The sequence below is a fragment of the Glycine soja genome, chromosome 20, assembly GCF_004193775.1.
Source record: "Glycine soja cultivar W05 chromosome 20, ASM419377v2, whole genome shotgun sequence".
NCBI lineage: Eukaryota > Viridiplantae > Streptophyta > Magnoliopsida > Fabales > Fabaceae > Glycine > Glycine soja.
The window spans coordinates 40,917,241-40,940,249 of record NC_041021.1 but is presented as its reverse complement, the minus strand read 5'-3'; the positions used below and the strand labels follow the sequence as shown (position 1 = coordinate 40,940,249).

The window sequence follows — 23,009 nt, the reverse complement described above, 5'->3', positions numbered from 1 at the left end:
GGATCGGTCAACTCAAGGCATAGATAGCATTTCCTTTTTCATTTCTCTCATAAAACTCTTCAACACCCACCCACCCGACCAGAATCCAATAAACAACACACATGAAAGATTAACCGCCAGAACAACAAAACCTGTTTCAGAAGAAGATAGAAGAAAGAAACAATTGTTAGTATTTTAGACGAGGGAGAGATGCGCATCTTCAAACCCTCTTCAACCCACTTGCTACTTCTATCTCTCTTCACCTTGCTGCTTACCTTTGCAATTGCAAGTGAAGAAACTCCTATATACAGCGCACATGTCTGCACAAGTGGATCCTATTACCAACCCAACACAACATTCCAAACCAACTTGAACATTCTCCTCTCATCTCTCGTCTCCAACGCCACCCTCCACGACGGCTTCTTCCGCACCACCGTCTCCGAGGTCAAGGGGCTCTTCTTCTGCCGCGGTGACGTCACCCCCTCCCTCTGCCAACACTGCGTCACCGCCGCAGCAAGTAACATCACAATCTACTGCACCAACCAGACACAGTCCATAATCTGGTACGACCAGTGCACGCTGCGTTACTCCAACAATTCCAACCTCGACAACACGTTCCCAAGTGTTAACTTGATAAATGTAGAGAGCGTCTCCGACTCGGACCTTACCCGGTTCAACAATATTCTCGCATCCACGGTGAACGATTTAAAGCATGAGGTCATGAACTCTAATTCGGGAAAGAAGTTTGCTACAAAAGAAGTGAATTTCACGAGCTCAATGAAGCTCTACACCCTGGCGCAGTGCACGCCCGATATGTCCACTTTTGACAGTGACATATGCCTTTCAATGGCCATCAGTACCCTTGGTGATGGAAAACAAGGATCACGGTCCCTGCTTCCGGGTTGTAATATTAGATATGAATTGTACCCTTTTTACAATGTTTCTGCCGTGATCATTCAGCCAGAGCTTACCCCTCCCCCTCCCCCTCCATCTTCAGGTACCATTTTGCTTAGGTGATTTTGGTAATGTTTTCTTATCAGAATTGAAGTTTCATTCCGGTATTCTGCGTAATAAAGATTTTTCATTAAAGATAAATGTTACTTACCCGGATGGAATTCTGATTGGAAAACTATGCCAAAATCAAATCCAAGTTTTGTGTAATTTCGATTACCTTGTTTCTGGGGTGTCTTAGAAAGTGACGAACCTGTGCAGGGAAAATCAGTATCTCTATAATTGTGGCGATTGTTGTCCCTATTGTCGTTGCGATTCTACTATTCGTTGTTGGCGTCTACTTCCTACGTAAAAGGGCAAGCAAGAAGTATAATACTTTCGCCCAGGATTCAAGTAATCTCTCCTTTTCCGTGGTAGCAATTGATCCGGGTAATTTGTTTCCTTTGACTTTAAATTGGCTGCTGACAATTACTGTCTTTCTTTTCTGTGTAGTTGTGGATGATCTTATAGATGTGGAGTCCTTGCAATTTGACTTGGCTATGGTTGAAGCTGCTACAGAAGGGTTCTCAGATGAGAACAAGATTGGCCAAGGTGGATTTGGAGTGGTTTATAAGGTATGGAACATGTTTATGCAAATGCTGAGTGACAGATATTTCTTTTTATGCTAAAGTAGTTAAATTGTTCTATTCCTGTGCTTGTTTTTAGGGTGTCTTCCCTAACGGACAGGAGATAGCTGTGAAGAGGTTGTCAGTAACCTCCTTGCAGGGTGCTGTAGAGTTCAGGAATGAAGCTGCTCTTGTGGCCAAGCTTCAACATAGAAATTTAGTGAGACTATTGGGATTTTGCTTGGAGGGACAAGAGAAGATCCTTATCTATGAATACATACCAAACAAAAGCCTTGATCGCTTTTTATTTGGTATGTACCTTTTCTACTCTTCTTATATGTGATATCTCAGTGTAGTGATTGATTGCCCTGAACAGACTGATATGACACCTCATCAATAGAATCACTTCATTGTATTCACATGTTGTTTGCCTTATTAAAGAACAACAATGTTGGAGGGGGTTAATAGCTTTGTATTATTGGATATTGTAGTAACTCAGCTATTGCTAATATGGGTATTTCATTTTGGCAAACTTTGTAGACCCTGTAAAGCAAAGAGAGTTAGATTGGTCAAGGCGCTACAAGATTATTGTTGGCATTGCTCGAGGAATTCAGTATTTACACGAAGATTCCCAGCTTAGAATTATACACCGTGATCTCAAAGCTAGTAATGTTCTATTAGATGAAAATATGAACCCAAAGATTTCAGATTTTGGCATGGCAAAAATTTTCCGGGCAGATCAGACTCAAATAAATACAGGAAGGATAGTAGGGACTTAGTAAGTTTGATGCCTTTATGCTATCTCCTCTTACATATATGAGTAGCTTATGTTATAACATATTGTCAGTTAAATTTCTCTGCAGACAAAATGTATGTTCTTGTTTCCAAAAATGTCACTGTTCTTTCTTAAATAACTGGATCATAGTTATTAGTATTTTACGATTTGATGCAATTTGGCTATCTACCAATACGTATCTTAAGATGAATCTTAAAAGACTTTGTATTTTACATTCACAAGAATGAATCATGTGAATCTTACATCTCACAAGATTCAAGGATTCGTTATTTTTTTAGTTTTCTTTCACCAATTTTCATGAAAAAATTAAAAGTTATATAATCCTAAATTATTAAATTAAAAGAAATTGAATCTTTTAAACTTATCATATTTGATTACTCCACTACTTTTTTAGTTGCTCACTCATTGAATGCATGTACTCTATTTAGCTAATTGCTTCATTTCCATTATGCTAAAATAAAGGCTTCACAAAGCATCTCATGCTCCTAGAGTTATGTTTTTTTTAGTTATTGATCATGAATATGTGCTTTAATAGATTTTTGTTTGTTGCATATGCTATGTTTTTTATTGATCATGAATCTTATGATTCACGATACAATTCGATTCACGATTCAGAAAATGATCCTTCCGATTCACGATTTGAATCCTGACTCAACAACCATGTTAATGGATTACATTTTTTTTTTTCAGTGGTTACATGTCTCCAGAATATGCAATGCGTGGACAGTTCTCTGTGAAATCAGATGTGTTCAGCTTTGGTGTCTTAGTTTTGGAGATTGTGAGTGGCAAGAAGAACACTGAGTTTTATCAATCGAATCATGCTGATGACCTTTTAAGCCATGTGAGTATACACAGGAGTAATTTCCTTTCTACAATGCTTAGCTACAAACTATTTCAGTGGGTGAGGAAAGAGATATTCCAAGTTTAAATACTAACATTATACTACCTCAGGCTTGGAAGAATTGGACAGAGCAAACACCTTTGGAGTTGCTGGATCCAACACTGAGAGGTTCTTATTCTAGAAATGAAGTCAACAGATGCATCCATATTGGTTTATTGTGTGTTCAGGAAAATCCATCTGACAGGCCTTCGATGGCCACTATTGCACTTATGCTGAACAGTTATTCAGTTACCATGTCAATGCCACGACAACCAGCATCTCTTCTGCGCGGGAGAGGTCCTAACAGGTTAAACCGAGGGATGGACTCTGATTCGTCTACCTCCAATCAGTCTACCACTTGTTCAATTGCATGGTCTGTGAATGAAGTATCCATTACTGATTTATACCCTCGCTAAAGGATTGTTTTTCATGTTTCCTTCAATCAATCCAGTGTAGTCCAAATCTTTTCAAACTTTGATGTTACTCTTAAACATACCTAAAGGATATATGTTCTAAATATTAATGGCTAAAAGAATTCTGTCCCTACTTCATGCTGGATGAACATGTAGAGTAGATAAAGCACGATGCCCCAGGAGAGACCATAATAATTTGCAATCTTGACCAATTTTGTTTTTGAAATGTAGTGTTGTTCCGTTGTGAAGATAATAAACATTTCATGTAGCCACTTGCAAGTAATTTTTGAATTTTATGTAGACCTGCTATAGTGCTATATATAATTTGCCATGATCTAAAAATCCAAAAAACTAGGATGTGCTAATCTTCTGCACTTTCTTTTTCCATTCAAACAAAAGGAATTTGATTATTTGAACGGAAAATAAGTAGTGCCAAAATGATGAGCCCTGCAACCTTCATTAATGTAGTAGGTGCAATACAGCAAAAGATGACAGAACAAAACAAATACTGAAATAGGCACGCATAAATGTATCGATGGGTGATGTTACGTTACTCGGACAATTAGAGGAAGTTATGTGTATTATAATTACTTGTCTCCAACTTTCTGCGTCTGAATACTTTGTGCAGGAAGTTATATAATTTATTGAACAAAATCTAAACCATAAAAATTTTTCTAACTTGAAAAAATATACATTTAACATTATATACATCCGTTGGATGCAACTGCAGAATCTTGCAGTTCTTTTTCTGAACTGCAAGTGATCCTAATCCATTCTTTAGACGCGATATTAACCTTGGGTTCTTTCTGGTTTGCTTTTGGAATGGCAGAAAATGGATGGATGAATAGTTGAAGGACTAAAAAGAGCATTTTATCTTTCCTATAGTATGGTACACTAGAGTTTGTAAAAACTGAATAGAATAAAAATCGTCAGACTCGTGTTTAAATGCAATTTTACCAAGTTGGAAAGAAAAAGTAATAGAAAGAGTGATTTATAAATAAAAGATTAGTTTATCTTTACTTTTCTGCACTTTTTATTTCATTAAGAAAATAATTTTCGTTTTATAATATACTTACATAATTTTCTTTTCTACAAAATATTCAAAGTCAAGGAATTTTTTTTTTTTTAATAGATAAGTCAAGTCAAATAGATTATAAAAACTTAAATTTATATACCTAACAAAAAAATAGTGATTTTTTATGCAGAAACAAATAGAGATTTAAACTTATAGTCTGTCATACCCTAAACATCTCTCAATTTAACATTTGATTAATTATGTAGATATACTCAATTTAACTTGTGAGGGAGTATAAAATTGACAAAAAAAGTTGAACATGAAATGTTGAAAGAGTTCATTTGTAGTTACCGCCGCAACAACCAGTTCACACCTCTATCTCCGTGTCTGTCTCTTTCTTCTGATTATATATATCACATAATAATTTTATCCATCCCTCTCTTCTCATGTTATTCATTCTATCCTCTCTCTCTTTTTTTCTTCCGTTTACACTCTTAATTGTGAATGAATCATGTTTATCAGAAGGTACTTGCCTACTTTTTCAAACTACCCTTCCGAATGAGTGGACTCGTTCTTTGGACAGTTTCTTCTAGATGACTTGATGTACATGCACATCCAATTTGGCATTGACTTACTTATTAAGATCACGCAGGAAAAACCATGTAGGAAGAGTGTGACAACTTCTGACTTCTGAGTTTATCATTTTACAATTTATAACCTTAATCCAAAGTTTGTGCTTTTGTGCGCGCGGCGATGTTCCTCTTGAACAACCATGTTGATGTTACCTTTCTTCTGTTCCTGTGGCTGTTTGGAATTGGATCCTCATCAGCTTCTATTTACAACGCTAATTACTGTCCAAACAACACATCGTACAATTCCAACCTAACATTCGAAACCAATCTCAAAGTCCTCCTCGCATCTATGGTCTCCAACGTTTCACTGTCTGACGGCTACTATTTCACCGCCATGGGCATGGGGACCACAAGCGTCGCCAACGGCCTACTCCTCTGCCGCGGCGACGTCTCCACCGCCACGTGTCACGACTGCATCTCCACCGCAGCCACAGAGATAACGCGACGCTGCCCCAACAAAACAGAGTCCATAATATGGTACGATGAGTGCATGCTCCGTTTCACCAACCGCTACTTCGCCCCCACCAGCGTCGTGCCAAGAGCAAACTTAATGGACGGCAACAACATCTCTGCCTCCGACTTGGACAGTTTCAATCGCACGCTGTTCGGCTTGTTGAACGATTTGATCGAAGAGGCTGCGAATTCTCGGTTGGCGAGGAAATTCGCCACAGGCCAAAGAGAATTCGCAGGGCACTCGCCGGAGAACACGGTGTATGCCCTGACGGAGTGCGAGCCGGACTTAACGACTACTCAGTGTGAAGAGTGCTTGCGAAACGCCGTTTCTACTCTTCCGTCGTGTTGCGGAGGAAAACAGGGCGCGAGGGCTCTGCTTTCGTATTGCAATGCTAGACACGAATTGTTCAGGTTTTACCATACAAGTGACACGTCAGGTAATCAAGTCTTTCTTTCCTTTTTAATTACTAAAGTCTCATTTTTTTTCGACAATTACTTATGCAGGAAATAAGAAATCTGTATCACGAGTAGTCTTGATTGTTGTCCCTGTTGTTGTATCGATAATTCTCTTGTTATGTGTCTGCTATTTCATATTGAAAAGATCAAGGAAGAAATACAACACTCTTCTAAGGGAAAATTGTAAGTAATCTGATCAACAAAGCCAAATCCATTCCTTTCTTTAAAAGGCTTAAAGGACTAATAATTTTAGCCTTTCTACTTTGATGTTGCTTCTAGTTGGGGAAGAAAGTGCCACTTTAGAGTCGTTACAATTTGGTTTGGTCACAATTGAAGCTGCCACAAACAAGTTTTCCTATGAAAAGAGAATAGGTGAAGGTGGATTTGGAGTGGTTTATAAGGTGATCAAGTGTAAATAAAAAAAAAATATGTATATTTGTTTATTGTAGGCTTGTAGCTAACTAAGTTGATTATGTTTTTAGGGTGTTCTCCCTGATGGACGAGAAATAGCTGTTAAGAAACTCTCAAAAAGTTCGGGACAAGGTGCAAATGAATTCAAGAATGAAATTCTATTGATAGCCAAACTTCAACATAGAAATCTAGTGACATTATTAGGATTTTGTTTGGAAGAACACGAGAAAATGCTTATTTATGAATTTGTGTCCAATAAAAGTCTTGACTACTTTCTATTTGGTAATTTTTTTACTTTATTTTTTTATCTTTTATTTATTATTGAACTTTAAATTCACTTTCTAGAAGAATTTTTATCATACTTTAAATGGAATTTTCTATTTATAGATTCCCACCGAAGCAAGCAATTGAATTGGTCAGAACGTTACAAAATTATTGAAGGAATTGCACAAGGAATTTCATATTTACATGAACATTCACGATTAAAAGTTATACATCGTGATTTAAAACCTAGTAACGTATTGTTGGATAGCAACATGAATCCAAAAATTTCAGATTTTGGAATGGCAAGGATTGTTGCTATTGATCAACTTCAAGGAAAAACAAATAGAATCGTTGGAACATAGTAAGTATTTTCAGAGACACTTTCCTTCCACATTTTCCCCATTTCTTCATTTGTTAGATAGAAGTTAACATTCAGTTTAAGAAATAAAAGATAGAAGGTAACCTTTCACGCTCTTATTAAAATGATAGGATGTTGTAATATATATTTAGTTCACTATGTGTATGCATTTTCTAACATTGATATTTTGTAAACAGCGGTTATATGTCGCCGGAATATGCAATGCATGGACAATTTTCAGAAAAGTCAGATGTTTTTAGTTTTGGAGTTATAGTTTTGGAGATAATTAGTGCAAAAAGGAATACTCGTTCTGTTTTTTCGGATCATGATGACCTCTTGAGTTATGTAAGTATTTATTTCTTTTATATTGTTTTACATTAATTGATTCTAATTGAGCATAAAGAGGAAATGATCCAATTCATATTTGATTTATAAATTTGTTGCAGACTTGGGAACAATGGATGGATGAAGCACCATTAAACATATTTGACCAAAGTATTAAGGCGGAGTTTTGTGATCACAGTGAAGTTGTTAAATGCATCCAAATTGGTTTATTATGTGTACAAGAGAAGCCAGATGACAGACCTAAAATAACACAAGTTATTTCATATCTCAATAGCTCTATAACAGAGTTGCCACTTCCTAAAAAACCGATAAATTCTAGACAAAGTGGAATAGTTCAAAAGATTGCAGTAGGGGAATCGAGTTCAGGTTCAACACCATCTATCAATGAAATGTCCGTGAGTATATTTATTCCCCGGTAGTATTTCTAGTCTTGTATATAAATAAATCACATATCCTGTATACATTGAGTTAAAATCTCCATTAAGATGATATTGTGTTGCTCTTAAACTAATGTAAGAGAATTACACATAAGATATTATAAATAATACATTCTTAAAGAAGAATGAAATTTTTTAAGTATAATTAAGTTTCAATTTAAAAATAGTTTCATAACTAATAAGTTAATATAAATATCATGGGGTTCCACCAAACCCTTAATTAGAGTTGTTACCAAAACGAAATAACTTGTTATTATTTAAATACAAAATTGTGCCAATATTATTTCATTTGACATTAAAATCAAAATACTCATGAAAACTAGTGATGGTTGTTACAGAGGATAAGTGTTGATAAAAATATGTCAAGGTCCTTTTATCCTTTAAAATAATGGGATATTTAGTTTGAAAAAAAATATAATACATTATTATAATTTTTTAAAGATGATTAAAAAGAACACCTTATTTTTTATTTTCAAATATTTATTAAGAAATGGTGAAAAGAAAAAAGGAAATTTTATTATTGTTTTCTATTCAATTTTTACAATAAAAACAAATTATAATTAAGGTAATATTCTTATAATCATTTTTAAAAATTGAAAGAAAAATAAAAGTTTCCAAACCAGCCCTAATTCAAAGACAGAAGTCGATCAAAACTTTACAAATTATATATGGATATATTAAGAGGAATCATGGTCATCTATAACTGATGTGATCGTAAGTTCGTAATTAACCATTAATCCAAAAAAAAAATAGTTTGTTTTTTTATTAAAAAAAAACATAAAACAAAAGATTTAAAAGAGTAGGATCATAATTGCATGTGATGCAGTTGGAAACCTAACTGCAAGGGATCCATTTCTTATATCAAGATTGAAGGAATACTAAGGTAATGCGCTTTTTCTTGGAATGAGACACTTATCTTAGATGTTGCGCTTTTACAGCTGGGAACATTACACTTTGATTAATTAGTTGCAAGTTAAGTAAAATGACTAGGTGATGGTTAGATAAAGTTAAGTGACTGAGTTAATATTAGATTAGAATTGGAATAGTAAGAATCATTAGGGTTAACATAGTGGTGGTGGGTTTAGGGTATTATGCATGATGTTAGGTTCAAATCTGAGTGCAATCATTTGTAAAAATAAAAATTAAAAAAAAAAAGAGACCTGGATTAGTAAAAAAAATAATTGGGTTAGGTGTGAATATAGTTTTTCTTTCTTTCCTTCAGCGCCAAATCTGAAAATCACTCAGCCCAGTTTATTAAGTGTACCTATCAGTTTTTTTTCCTACAAAGAGCTAAGCCCACTTTGGTTAGTGCAATCTAAAACAACTGAGGGTGTTTAATGCATTTTGACTGTTGGATTCTTAAGTGGAGAACATTTTTTCCCAGAAAACTCAAGGTGGTGGAGGAGGTTTAGGCTCCATGTGGTAACTTAATCCATGTTTAATTCGTGATTTGATTAAATTGGGATTGATTGATATTCTTTTATGGGTATAATACTTACAATAGTCCCCTTTTTACTGATTTATGTTTAAATGTGCTGTTGATGGATGACTGAGGTAGTTAATTTTTGCTTGTTCAAATTGATTATTGATTTGTGAGAAATTAATTGGAATGGGCGAATGGGAAATTCCAATTGGTGAAAATGCTTCCCATCTTGTGTATGCTGCATTGCTGCTGCCTGAGTCGGTTGGAGCCTTGGAGGTACATTGTCTTAGCAAGTGGAGGCTCATATGACACAAGGAAAAATCGTGCGAGTGTATTCCAAAAACAAAATAAAATCTGGCAATTGCTATTTTTACTCCCTCTTCTTGCTAAGACATTCCCTTTTTAAATTTATTTACTAAAAATACCCTCTTACTTGGAAATAGACTCTAGAATTTATTTGCACTCCCCTCTTTCAGGAATCTAATTTCCGGAAGGCAATTCTATGTGATTACTCTCCCATCAAAAGCAAACATAGATGACTTCATTTGCAGAGCATCAAAAGGAAAATGTTATGAGTGAATTGAGCCAAAGTACTTTAATGAATCTCACTTTAGCATAGCAAGGACAGAATGATGTCCTAATGCTCTGTTCCACCCCTTCAGAGTTCAGATTCGCCCACTTCAGTTTTACAACTTGAACGGTCTAGGACAACTCTTGAAGCACGTCGTTTCAAGGTCCCTCTTTCCTTTCCATTCATTTCCTCATAGTTGTATCAATTAATCTGCTTAAAAGGGGTTCCTTTCTTCTTAACTTATTGAATGAATTGAGGAGTTTGATTTGCACTAAACATGAGATCAATGAGGTCCTTTTTATATTTGTCGAGATCGAAGTCAAATGATTTTCAATTATCAGTAATATGGCGAATATATATGGATATAAAATTATTGAGTTAAATAATGTAAAGATGATTGCCGAGAATTTTAATATACATCAAGGGCTTCAAAATCTTAAGCATATGCATAACTTCATCAAGGGCTTAGACTTGCAAGTTGTGGAGAATGTTGAAGAAGCTGAATTTGTTTTGACTCATGGTACCAAAATCTTGGGGAATGCCGATGGGAATGCACATTCTATGAAACTTGAAGACATGGAGAGAATTTTGGATCCTTATGTTTCCAAAGGAACTCCTACGGTGGTAACCAATCCAAATTATGTAAATGTTGAGCAAGAGGGTATTTTCCGGAAAGAGGGGAGTTAAATAAATTTCAAAATCTATTTTCTTGCAAGAGGATATTTTAAGTAAACAAATTTTAAAGGAGAGTTCATTTGCAAAAAGGGAAGTGAAAGTAGAAATTACGTAAAACCTGTTGAACCAAAGGTCTGTTGGGCCAGTCTTCAATTCAATCCATTTATTTGCAAAATTATCAAGACCAACCCACAATTCAAATGTATGTTGTAAAGGATGGGGCCTAACAGGAGGTTTATGGCCTAGGAAGGGGAAATACTATTGATACTATCACTTTTGTTATTGACTCTACCACTTTTGAATTTGGGGTGAAAAGACAAAAATTGACCCTAAGGTAGTTTCCCCTTCCCTTCTCCATCTGCCCAACTCCCTTCTTCTGACACCCACCTTTTCATCCAACTCCTTCCTCCCTATGTGCCCTATCTCTTTTCTCTTAAACCCTCCCTCTCATTTCTCCTTTATCTCTCTATCAAACTATTGTGGTAAGTTTTTTTTTTGTTTTCTTTTACACAATGGGAATAAATTTTCTTTGTGTTCTTAGTTGAAGAACACAACTGAATCATACTTCTATTGTGTATTTTTATATTGACACTATTACTTTTGTTATTGACACTACCACTTTTCAAATTTGGGGGCAAAAAGACAAAACTGACCCTAAGGCATTTCCCCCCACCCCCACCCCCACCCCTTTCCCTTCCCTTCCCTTCCCCATCCGCCCAACTCCCTTCTTCTCACCCTTCCTTCTCCCTTCCCTTCCCCATCTACCTAATTTTCTTCTTTTCACCCCCACCTTTTGTGCCTAACTTCTTCCTCCATGTGTGCCCAATCCCTTCTCCCTTTAACTTTCCTTCTTATTTCACCTTCATCTCTTCATCGAATTGTTGTGGTAGGTTTTTTTTTTTATTGTTTTTACGTTTTTCTTTTACATGGCTAAAGTACATTTCTGTTGTGTTCTAGGTTGAGGAATACAACAAAATCATACTTCCATTATTTTTTTACAAAATAAAAAATACACAATGAAATAATGATTTTGTTGTGTTTCTCAATCATAACACAACAAAAACGTACTTCTATTGTGTACTTGTTAACTCATTGACAAGTGTACCAATTTGTCACAAGTATTAAAGTAAAATGGAAGTTCAAGTATTGAGTCTACATAGACTTTGTTTGTACTTAGATTGGTGCAAATCTAACTTTTAAGAAATTTATAGAGTAGAAGAGATAATGAATCGTAAGTGTGAAATTAAAGAGAAAAGTAAAAGGCAAGAAGATAAGACAAATAAACAATTATTTGAATGCAAAAGATGACTTCAGAATGCAAATGTGTTGGGTCCTAGTATGCTAAAACTAATTGTGATGCAATGTTAATAATTTTTCTATATTTAATGTTATCTCAGTTTTCACTTACATCTATTATGATACTTTATCTTTGATTTCCCGCATGAAGAGGTTAATTCATCTATTTTCTCTTCCAAATTATTTTACAAAAATAAAATAGTAAATTGTATTAAAATTAAAGATGCATGAAATAGGATAAACAAACATCACTCTATTCCTAACAATGATTTCATTTAGATGTCCTTTCTCAGTTCTTTAGAAAATAAACATTTTTCAGTACATTACTTTTTAAGTATAGGTGATCAAACCACAATTAGCAACAATAAAGTAGAGAAAAGAACAATAAAAATTGGAATTGTATTAAATAGATAGTAAAGAAGAATTACATTACAAGAGATTGACCTGCCAGACTTCCAATAATGGGATTTAGCCTCTCATATTCATGAGAGACTTTTATACTTTAGGGTTTAATGTGGATAGAAGAAGAAAATGGATGGATAAAGGAAGAGAAGGGAAAAATGGTTATAGAAAGAGGATTTCCCTTATTCAAAATGCTTAGTGTGTATTTCTCTTTTGCTTCATACTCTTTTTATAAGCCTAAGGTAGCTTTAAATTCACGTGATCTCACACTCAGCGCCCTTCTAAGCTTAACGAGTATGACAGTGATTTTGCGCTTAACGCGAGATTCATGCTAAGCACATCTTAGGGCTTCTTCGTGGGTCTTCTTTGCGCTAAACTTGCGCTGACCGTTGAGCAAGACTATGCTAAGCAAGTTGTTCCAATCTTCAATTTTTTTCTTCAAGTTTTTTGTATTAATTTTCCTTCAAAACACTTGTAATTTTCTTCTTTTGAATCTCACTGGTAAACAATTAACATGATATTAAATTTCTCATTATTTCGCTAAGAATAACAGGAAAATAAAGAAATTTTAATCATTCTTAATCAAAATTGACTATAAATTAAATTTATTTTTTGTAGTTATCAGTATTTTTTTGGGATGAAAAAAATTACACAACAGAATCATAATTCTATTGTGTATATTTTGAGGGTGAAAAAATTACACCAACATAAACATGATTACACTAATAACTTCAATAAAATTAAAAATTTTGTTTACCTGATCTCTAAAGTGACATTAAAATTTGTTGTTTTTGTGATTGAGAAAAATGACTTAATAGATAAAGACATCAACAAATACATGTTTACACTAATAAGTTCCATAAAATTAAAATTAAAATATTTTAAATATAATTACAAATATGAACTATAATTTGAATATAAGCGATTTTTTTATTAAATCAAATTATGATTTATAAAGTATAATCCCTGTTTATTTTTAATAATTAACGTCAATACATACATAAGCTATTATCACGGAATTTGTCTGAAAAAAAGCTATTATTACGGAATTGTTGTCATTGCTATTTTTAATAAATGATATAGTATTAAATATCTAACCCTTGGATAATTTTTCAATCACTCCGGTTGGTTTAGTACGTCATTGTCATATTTTATGGTAAAAAAAAGAATGAATAAGCGAACATAATTGTCACCCTTATTAATCCTCCCTTCCTTTGTTTATTTGCTTTTTTAGAAAATGATGCTTATATTATTTCCAAATGGATCGACTCAACGACAGGCATTTGGTAAATTAACATTGATATATGGGGATCAGCATTCGACTTAACTATCATGAGCCGTCGCAAAATTTACTTGTTTCCTTACAAAGTAAACTTTATAGTTTGGTAAAGACGGCAAAAATAAACTACATTGCGTCCTAATACCTCCTTCCTTTATTAGCATATATACCATAAAATTTAGTTCTTTTGGTACGAATAAACTTGTGGTCATGATAACAGTATTATCTTGGCTGGATTTATTAATTTATTAACCTATGAATTTTTGTTATCTCAAATTTTCTAATTAATTGAACCTCGATAATAGTTTTAAAACTTTTACTTCATTCTCCAAGTCAAGTCAAATAAGTTATAAAAAACATTTTATTATTTACCTAACAAAACAAAAAATAGAGATTTAAACTTACAAGTCTATCATACCCGAAACATTATATTAATCTACCATTGGGTTTGAATATACTTAACAGTTGAGGTAGTACAAAATTGACAAAAAGTTGAATTTAAGGATGTCAGCAACCATCAAATGTCAAAAAGGTACAAAAAACACGAGACACATTAAAACACCAGCTTGATTCGGATGGATCTACCAGCTCTACAATCCCATTGTCGAAGAATGATTCTTTAATTACTCAAGTATATCCCCGGTAAAAGTTGTAAACAATCTAAGTAAATTGAACCCATTTATAAGCAATAAGCACCTACTTTCATGTAATGAAGAGAATGGAAGGAATAAACTCCTCTAGTTTTGTGAAAATTAGTAATATGAAGTGACCAGATCATAGGTAACGTTATTTGCCACTAGAAAATGATAATGAAAATTCGGAAACCACGGTTCAAGGGTAAAATGGATTAGTATAATGGCAAATTTGAATCAAGCCAGGATAATACTTCGAAAGCCAAAGCAAGATTGAGAAAGGAAGTATCCAAGAAAACAACAAATTAAATTTAATTTCTGTAAAGAGAACAGGGAATGCTGTTGGTGCCCAACCGAGGATATACAAATCTAGATTTGCGAAGCAACATGTTATGTTCATGAATGGACGAGTCTCTTTTTTTAAAGTTTGCATAATTAGATCCATTTTTTGAGTCCCATTTATTAAGCTTAACATAAATCTAATGTACAAGTATGGTTAGTTTTTATGTTAAGATTTAATCTTTAATTTAGATTATTATTGTTAATTTTGTTATATTTAAAAAGTTATTTTATTTTAGTGTGATAGATTTTAACTTAAAAATAAATCATTTTTTTTCTTCTAATTTTATACATTTTTTATTTTTAAAAAAAAATTATTTCAAATTATAGTTTGGGTCAATGAACCAGTCTATGATCTGTGGATTTTTACGGGTTAGATTAAACCTTAAAAAATACAATTTATTCTATAAATCAAACTTATCCGATTTTTGTAAAATGTAAGCTTTGCGAGTCAGCCTTAAACCTGCCGAATTAATTAGTATACTCATCCTTACCCAACAGCGAAGGTTGAGCTAAATAATATTCAACAGACCCCATATTCAAGTTTTTATATATAGGGTAGTTGGGGAGACACTTTTTTGGTCACGTTGGGAAAAAACTTATCAACACAAGTTGTTATCATAATAAATATAGGAAGTTAGTTTTACATCATTTTCAAAGTCAACTCATATATATATATATATATATATATGTTTATGTTTGGTATAGGCAACTCAAGTCAAATACATTATAAAAACTTATTTTTACCTAACGAAACAAATAGAGATTAACTCAGTCTGTCATAGCCTAAACATTAATTATGTTAATCTACTCAATAAAAAGATTGGGTTCAAATATATTTTAACATTTGAGGGAGTATAATAAAACCGACAAATTAAAAGTTGAACAGACACGTTGAAAGAGAGTGCATTTATAGACCCTCCAACACCCCGTTAACATCCTCTATCTCTTTATATATTTTTTTAATTATTATATCACATACTAATTTTATAATTTATATATAAATACTCTATTATATTAAACATCACATTAACATTTTTTTATCTCTTCCTTTTTATTACATCATAAATCATATTACATTTATATTTTTTTTTGTCTTTCTAAGTGTTCATATAACATTTTTATTTTTTCCTAATTTTATCAATCTCTCTTATGCTATCCATTTTATCCCTTTTTTTAAGCTTACACCCTTAAATGTGAATGAATCATGTTTGTCAAAAGGCACTCAACTAGTTTTTCAAACTTCCCTTCCGAATTTTTCAACGAGTGGACTTGTTCTTTGGAAGTGCCTTGTACATGCACATCCATTTCCCATTTGGCATTGACAGACTCAGACACGCAACATGTATGAGAAGTCGAGAGTTGATAATTTATTATTCCAAAGCTTGTGTTGCGCGAAACGATGTTTTGGCGCAACATGTTGCTCTTCAACAGCCATGTTGATGTTACTGTAACCTTTCTTCTTCTTCTGTTCCTATCTCTATTTGGAATTGGATCATCCTCAGCAGCACCCTTTTACATCGATACTTACTGCCCAAAGAACGCATCGTACAATTCCAACGTAACATTCGAAACCAATCTCAAAGTCCTCCTCGCAACTCTCGTCTCCAACGTTTCCATGTCCGGCTTCTACTACACCTTCATGGGCTTGGGAACCACAAGCGTCGCCAACGGCCAGTTCCTCTGCCGCGGCGATGCCTCCGCCGCCACGTGTCAGGACTGCATCGCCACCGCCGCCAAAGAGATAACGCGACTCTGCCCCAACAAAACAGAGTCCATAATATGGTACGACGAGTGCACGCTCTATTTCACAAACCACTACTTCTCCCGCACCGGCATCGAACCGCGAGCCATGTTGTCGGACGACAGGAACATCTCTGCCTCCGACTTGGACAGCTTCAACCGCACGTTGTTCAGCTTGTTGAACGATTTGGCGGAAGAAGCCGCGAATTCTCAGTCGGCGAAGAAATTCGCCACCGGCCAAAGCCGATTCGACGGGTCCTCGCCGCAGAGAACTGTGTATGCCCTGGCAGAGTGCGCGCCCACCGAAACGAGTACTCAGTGTGAAGAGTGTTTGAAAAATGCCATTTCAACTCTTCCTTCGTGTTGCGGAGGAAAACAGGGAGCGAGGGCTCTGCTTGCGCATTGCGATGTTAGATACGAATTGTTCCTCTTTTACAATACTAGCGGAACGTCAGGTACTGAATCCTTTCTTTCTTTACAATAGTATTACTTTTCTTATAAATACGAACGGAGATAATATTAAATACTAATACTAAAGCTTGATTTTTTTTTGTCCTATAGTTATTTATGCAGGAAATAAGAAATCTGTATCGCGAGTAATCTTGATTGTTGTCCCTGTTGTTGTGTCGGTATTTCTCTTATGTGGTGTCTGCTATTTCATATTGAAACGATCAAGGAAGAGATATAAGACTCTTCTAAGGGAAAATTGTAAGTAATCTTAAAAACAAATCCAAACATATTATCATTTCTTGAGAACTTTGAAAGGACTGATTTTAGCCTTTGTAATTTGATGTTGCTCTAGTTGGGGAAGAAAGTGCCACTTTGGAGGCGTTACAATTTGGCTTGGCCACAATTGAAGCTGCCACAAACAAGTTTTCGTATGAAAGGAGAATAGGTGAAGGTGGATTCGGAGTTGTTTATAAGGTGATAAGGTGCAAATAAGAGTATATGTATATTTGTTTATTGTAGGGTTGTAGCTAACTAAGTTGATTATGCTTTTAGGGTATTTTTCCCGATGGACGAGAAATAGCTGTTAAGAAACTCTCAAGAAGTTCGGGACAAGGTGCAATTGAATTCAAGAATGAGATTTTATTGATAGCAAAACTTCAACACAGAAATTTAGTGACATTGTTAGGATTTTGTTTGGAAGAGGAAGAGAAAATACTTATTTATGAATTTGTGTCCAATAAAAGTCTCGACTACTTTCTATTTGGTAAATATTTTTACTTTGTTTTTTTATCTTGATTTATTGTTGAACTTTAAATTCACTTTCCAGAAGAATTTTTTTTCCATACATTTTTTTTATCTTACTTTAAATGGATTTTTCTGTTTTTAGATCCCTACAAGAGCAAACAATTGAGCTGGTCGGAACGTTACAAAATTATTGAAGGAATTACACAAGGAATTTCATATTTACATGAACATTCACGGTTAAAAGTTATTCATCGTGATTTAAAACCTAGTAATGTATTGTTAGATAGCAACATGAATCCAAAGATTTCAGATTTTGGAATGGCAAGAATTGTTGCTATTGATCAATATCAAGGAAGAACAAATAGGATCGTGGGAACATAGTAAGTATTTTCAAAGTCATTTTTCTTTCTCATTTTTTTCCCATTTCTTCATTTGTTAGGTAGAAGTTAACATTCAGTTTAAGAAATAAAAGATAGAAGGTAACCTTTTACGTTCTTATTAAAATGATAGGATGTTGTAATGTATATTTAGTTCACTATGTGTATACATTTTCTAACATTGATATTTTCTAAACAGCGGTTATATGTCTCCGGAATATGCAATGCATGGACAATTTTCAGAAAAGTCAGATGTTTTTAGTTTTGGAGTTATAGTTTTGGAGATAATTAGTGCAAAAAGGAATACTCGTTCTGTTTTTTCGGATCATGATGACCTCTTGAGTTATGTAAGTATTTATTTCTTTTAGATTGTTTTACATTAATTGATTCTAATTGAGCATAAAGAGGAAATGATCCAATTCATATTTGATTTATAAATTTGTTGCAGGCTTGGGAACAATGGATGGATGAAGCACCATTAAACATATTTGACCAAAGTATTAAGGCGGAGTTTTGTGATCACAGTGAAGTTGTTAAATGCATCCAAATTGGTTTATTATGTGTACAAGAGAAGCCAGATGACAGACCTAAAATGACACAAGTTATTTCATATCTCAATAGCTCTATAACAGAGTTGCCACTTCCTAAAAAACCGATAAATTCTAGACAAATTGGAAGAGTTCAAAAGATTGCAGTAGGGGAATCGAGTTCAGGTTCAACACCATCTATCAATGAAATGTCCGTGAGTATATTTATTCCCCGGTAGTATTTCTAGTCTTGTATATAAATAAATCACATATCCTATGTAAATTGAGTTAAAATCTCCATTAAGATTCTCTCAAAAAATGATAATCTGTTAAGATGATATTGTATTGGCCAATGATCTTAAACTAAGTTTCATGATCACAACTAGCTAGAATTATACGCAAGAGATTATAAATAACTTGTAACTAAATGAGTAGAACTTAGTAACACAGGCTGAACTTATGGGGGAGAAAATTTAATTTTTAAATAATGCATTTTTAGAAAAAAATATGAAATTTTAAGTGTAAGTATGTTTTAAACTGAGAATAATTTCACGACACAAATAATCAAAGCTTATAGAGATTTAATAGGTCTCACCAAACCCTTAATTGGAATGGTTACAAAAAGAAATGTTGTTATTTAGACACAAAAGTGTGCCAGTAATATTTCATTTGATATGAAAATCTAAATACTCATAAAAACTATTGATAGTTGTTGTTACAGAGGATAAGTGTTAATAAAAATATGTCGAGGCTCTTTTTCCCTTAAAAAAATGGGATGTTTTAGTTTGAAAAAAAATATTGTTATTATATATCCTTTGAAAAGATGATTAAAGAAACACCTGATTTTTTATTTTCAAGAGATGGGGAAAAGATAAAAGGAATTGTTTTTATTATTTAAGGAGTGTTAGGAAGACTCTCTCAGACACTCGTCAAGGAACTCTCTTTCTTATTGGTCCACATCACCCATATTTCTTAAAAATACTTCTTGTTTACCGGTTTGACAGGTTTATTAATTATTATTACGGAGTATAAATCTTCCTTTCTCAAACGACAAAATACCTTGCAATCTATTTGTTATCTCTAAAAGGCTCACGCAGCTATCACAAAAGAGAATCAAATTGCCTTCCTCTACCTTATCATGCTTTTTCCTCTCTGACTCACCCAACAAGCTTGTATGATTGATTTTCATCACAAGAAGAATTGTACCTCGGCAGATCCCACGAGACATTTCAATTTGCCACCCCCCCAGATGAGCTTTCAATCTGCTGGCCCCTGGTCTCGTAGTTGTAGAAGAGAAAAATTAACTATTGAGAGGATTGTATGATGCGACTATGGCAAAAACAAAGGATCTAAAAAAAACTTTTAAGAGTACACTTGCATCCATGTTTGATTGAAGACCAGTTAATATAATTGGAGAGATGAACGCTCTTTAGAGTAGTGGTCTTTGAGCATGAGGAAGAGGAGTTTCCTCCGATGATGATCAAGCATTTAGGTTGATATTGGCTACCCAAAATAACTGAAGAGAAATTTCTTTTAGTTCTTATTTATCACATTACTTGTGCTGACAAAGAATAGTACTTTCACAATGCCTAGGATAATTGCACTGATAATTCTTAATGAATGAAGTAGCTTTTGGCTGGTACTCAGTCATTCTACAGTTTATTCCCACGTCACATCAATAAATTGTCTATCAATCTTTGAACGACAACTACTCTATTGACCCACCAAATCCAACACTTTTAGCATAACAAGCGTAGGAAAGACCAACATTTTTATTTGACTCAAATTTCATTCTAATGTAAGGTTGTTGACCATTGTTAGCTTCAAAACCACCCATGTATGAATCAGTTTCGTGTTCAGCATGCTCTACATTTTCATGAGTGAATTCCTAAATTGCAAAGACATACAGGCACACGTATAAGAAAAGTAACATTAACTCAAACCTATAACAATAAAGGCATATATATCAATAAAGCATGCATGGATTCGTAAGGCAAATCTATATTAACCAAAAATATCAGTCCCTTGTAACTTTGTATCCTAAGTCAAGGGCTTTCAAAAATAATAATAATAATAATGCAAATCGCAAATTACATAGCAAAACACTAATTAATACCATTGCCTTATCACAAAATATATTCTATAAGGCTTTTTCTTAATTTACACAAGATGCATATTTCTTTATAACACTTATTAACAATGCTTCAATCCCTCACCTTGTTCAAACCCGCGTGGACCTCATCTTCAACGGTTATCGATTCATCCTCATCATCATCATCATCAAGTTCTTCCACGTTGGTGCCACCCACACTGCACATGTACCAATAAAAAACAGAATCCAGTCTCCTCTTATTATTTTCTATTCAATTTTTTACAATGAATATAAATCAAGAGGAATCACGTTCATTTATAACTGATGTGATCGTAACCGTTAATCTATAAAAAAATGTTTTTTTTTTTTATAAAAAAAAGCATAAAACATAACTTAAAATTTAAAAGAGCAGGATCATAATTGCATGTGATGCAGTTGGAAACCTAACTGCAAGGGATCTATTTTTTATATCAAGATTGAAGGAATGTGCTGACAAAAAAAGAAAAAAGATTGAAGGAATGCTAAGGTAATGTGCTTTTTCTTCGTATGGCTAACACTTATGTTAGATGTTGCGCTTTTACAGCTGGGAACACTACACTTTGATTAATTAGTTGCAAGTTAACTAAAATGAGTAGGTGATGGTTAAGTGAGTGAGTTAATATTATATTAGATTTGGATTAGTAAGAAAATAATTGGGTTAGGTCCTTCGGCCCAAAATCGCCCAGTCCAATTTATTAAGTGTACCTATCAGTTTTTTTCCTTTCTGCACGAACCACCTACAATGAGCTAATCCAACAGCTGAGGGTGTTTAATGCATTTTGACCGTTGGATTCTCAAGGTGGTGGAGGGGGTTTAGGTTCCATGTGGTAACTTTTTTTTTTTTTTTTGAAAGAAGGCTCCATGTGGTAACTTAATCCATGATTATTTTGTGATTGATTAAATTGGGTTGATTGATATTATTTGATGGGTATCAATTATACTTGCAATAGTCCCCTTCTTACCGATTTCTGTTTGAATGTGCCGTTGTTGATGGACTGCTTTGTGTGGTAGTTAATTTTTGCTTGTTCAAATTGATTATTTCATTGTGATCAATTAATTGGAATGGGGATGTGGGAAATTCCAAATGGTTAAAATGCTTCCCATCTCGTGTATGCTGAATTGTTGCTGCCTGAGTCGGTTGGAGTTATTGTCTTAGCAAGTTGAGGCTCATATGACAGAAGGAAAAATCGTGAGAGTGTATTCCAAAAACATAATAAAATCTGTTGAACCAAAGGTCTGTTGGGCCAGTATTCAATTCAACCCATTTATTTGCAAAATCATCATGACCAACATATTCAAATGTATGTTGTAGAGGATGGGGCCTAACACTGACAGGAGGTTGTTGTCAAGTCCTCTAGCCTTTGAAGATAGAATAACACATTTTCAATACATTCTTTTTTAATGTATATTTTACTATTTGTAAAAATTTATTGAAAATTATAAAATTATTAAATAAGGATATAAAAAGTTATAATTTTAATAAATTTCAACCTAATAATAAAAAATGTACTGACATTTCTCTTTGCCTTGTCCGAAGTGGCATTAATTTGTTGTTTTTGTGGTTGAGAAAAGGGACTTAATAGATATCTTTATAAAAAAAATAATGAATAAGCGAGGATAATGTTCACCCTTGAATTATTTATACTCTTGATAAAAAGAATCGTGTACGGTGCGAGTACCATAAAATATAATTCATTTTTTGGTACGACTAAACTTGTGATCATGATAACAGTAGTATTATCTTGGCTGGATTTGTTAATTTATTAACATATGAACTGTTGTGGATTCAGAAATCTTATTTTAGTGAAGACAATTTTTAAAAAAAATATTTTTAAAGAAAAATATTATAAATTTTTACAAAATACACAATGTGTCAGAAAAAAAAACATATATTTTTACAAATTATAGTTACTCTTTACACATTTTCATATTTTAAAAATATTGTATGATTTTTTTTATTGCTAATACTATAAAAAATTAAAAAGCTAAAATAACAAAATTAATATCAATTTATTCTCTTTTATCTCTTATAATATTTTTACATTCATTTAAAGAAAAAAGTATATATTATGAGAGTAAAACTAATTTTGTATGACGCCAAAAAATAAATATTATTATATATATCCATGTAAAACAAAATTCTTTTGAGGACAATTGACCTCATATCCAACATGGTGGATACGCGCCAGTATGAATGTTGGTTATGTCTTGATAATAGTTTGAAGACTTTTGATTACTTACTTCATTCTCAAAGTCAAGTCAAATAAATTATAATTTTTTTTATCATTTACCTAACAAGATAAAAAAATAGAGATTTAAACTTACAAGTCTATAATACCGGAAACATTATATTAATCTACTCAATAAACCATCAGGTTTGAATATACTTACAAGTTGAGGTAGTACAAATTTGACTAAAAGTTGA

The 23,009-nt window shown here is 33.5% G+C and overlaps 3 protein-coding genes across 9 annotated transcripts; all 3 read left to right on the top strand.

The window, feature by feature from the left end:
- The first annotated feature begins 32 nt into the window (after window positions 1-32).
- LOC114402939 (cysteine-rich receptor-like protein kinase 10) lies at window positions 33-3,924 on the top strand. Its single transcript, XM_028365644.1, has 7 exons — window positions 33-976; window positions 1,192-1,323; window positions 1,423-1,544; window positions 1,636-1,846; window positions 2,076-2,313; window positions 3,022-3,172; window positions 3,283-3,924. Exons 1-7 carry the CDS (start codon window positions 190-192, stop codon window positions 3,625-3,627), a joined length of 1,986 nt encoding a protein of 661 aa, XP_028221445.1. The 5' UTR covers window positions 33-189; the 3' UTR covers window positions 3,628-3,924.
- A 1,148-nt stretch (window positions 3,925-5,072) lies between these two features.
- On the top strand, window positions 5,073-10,333 carry LOC114402942 (putative receptor-like protein kinase At4g00960). 4 transcript variants are annotated; one of them, XM_028365649.1, is made up of 8 exons: window positions 5,073-6,161; window positions 6,229-6,363; window positions 6,460-6,581; window positions 6,663-6,723; window positions 6,979-7,216; window positions 7,411-7,558; window positions 7,660-7,953; window positions 9,895-10,333. In XM_028365649.1, exons 1-8 carry the CDS (start codon window positions 5,393-5,395, stop codon window positions 9,955-9,957), a joined length of 1,830 nt encoding a protein of 609 aa, XP_028221450.1. In that variant the 5' UTR covers window positions 5,073-5,392; the 3' UTR covers window positions 9,958-10,333. The 4 variants fall into 4 exon arrangements, with proteins under 4 accessions (XP_028221450.1, XP_028221451.1, XP_028221448.1 ...); XM_028365647.1 differs by having other exon boundaries at window positions 5,075-6,161; window positions 6,663-6,873; XM_028365648.1 differs by lacking the exon at window positions 9,895-10,333 and having other exon boundaries at window positions 5,079-6,161; window positions 6,663-6,873; window positions 7,660-8,118.
- Window positions 10,334-15,864: 5,531 nt separating this feature from the next.
- LOC114402937 (putative receptor-like protein kinase At4g00960) lies at window positions 15,865-20,312 on the top strand. 4 transcript variants are annotated; one of them, XM_028365640.1, is made up of 8 exons: window positions 15,865-16,810; window positions 16,917-17,063; window positions 17,158-17,279; window positions 17,358-17,568; window positions 17,692-17,929; window positions 18,126-18,273; window positions 18,375-18,664; window positions 19,458-20,312. In XM_028365640.1, exons 1-8 carry the CDS (start codon window positions 16,015-16,017, stop codon window positions 19,483-19,485), a joined length of 1,980 nt encoding a protein of 659 aa, XP_028221441.1. In that variant the 5' UTR covers window positions 15,865-16,014; the 3' UTR covers window positions 19,486-20,312. The 4 variants fall into 4 exon arrangements, with proteins under 4 accessions (XP_028221441.1, XP_028221442.1, XP_028221439.1 ...); XM_028365641.1 differs by having other exon boundaries at window positions 18,375-18,668; XM_028365638.1 differs by having other exon boundaries at window positions 18,375-18,688.
- Window positions 20,313-23,009: the final 2,697 nt, after the last annotated feature.

Coding starts and splice junctions, on each gene's coding strand:
- LOC114402942 (XM_028365647.1), top strand. CDS start 5,393: ATGTTCCTCTTGAACAACCATGTTGATGTTACCTTTCTTCTGTTCCTG. Junction 6,162..6,228: donor CCATACAAGTGACACGTCAG/GTAATCAAGTCT, acceptor TTACTTATGCAG/GAAATAAGAAATCTGTATCA. Junction 6,874..6,978: donor TCTTGACTACTTTCTATTTG/GTAATTTTTTTA, acceptor TTCTATTTATAG/ATTCCCACCGAAGCAAGCAA.
- LOC114402939 (XM_028365644.1), top strand. CDS start 190: ATGCGCATCTTCAAACCCTCTTCAACCCACTTGCTACTTCTATCTCTC. Junction 1,847..2,075: donor CCTTGATCGCTTTTTATTTG/GTATGTACCTTT, acceptor CAAACTTTGTAG/ACCCTGTAAAGCAAAGAGAG. Junction 2,314..3,021: donor GGAAGGATAGTAGGGACTTA/GTAAGTTTGATG, acceptor TTTTTTTTTCAG/TGGTTACATGTCTCCAGAAT.
- LOC114402937 (XM_028365638.1), top strand. CDS start 16,015: ATGTTTTGGCGCAACATGTTGCTCTTCAACAGCCATGTTGATGTTACT. Junction 17,930..18,125: donor AATAGGATCGTGGGAACATA/GTAAGTATTTTC, acceptor TTTTCTAAACAG/CGGTTATATGTCTCCGGAAT. Junction 18,689..19,457: donor GTGAGTATATTTATTCCCCG/GTAGTATTTCTA, acceptor CCGGTTTGACAG/GTTTATTAATTATTATTACG.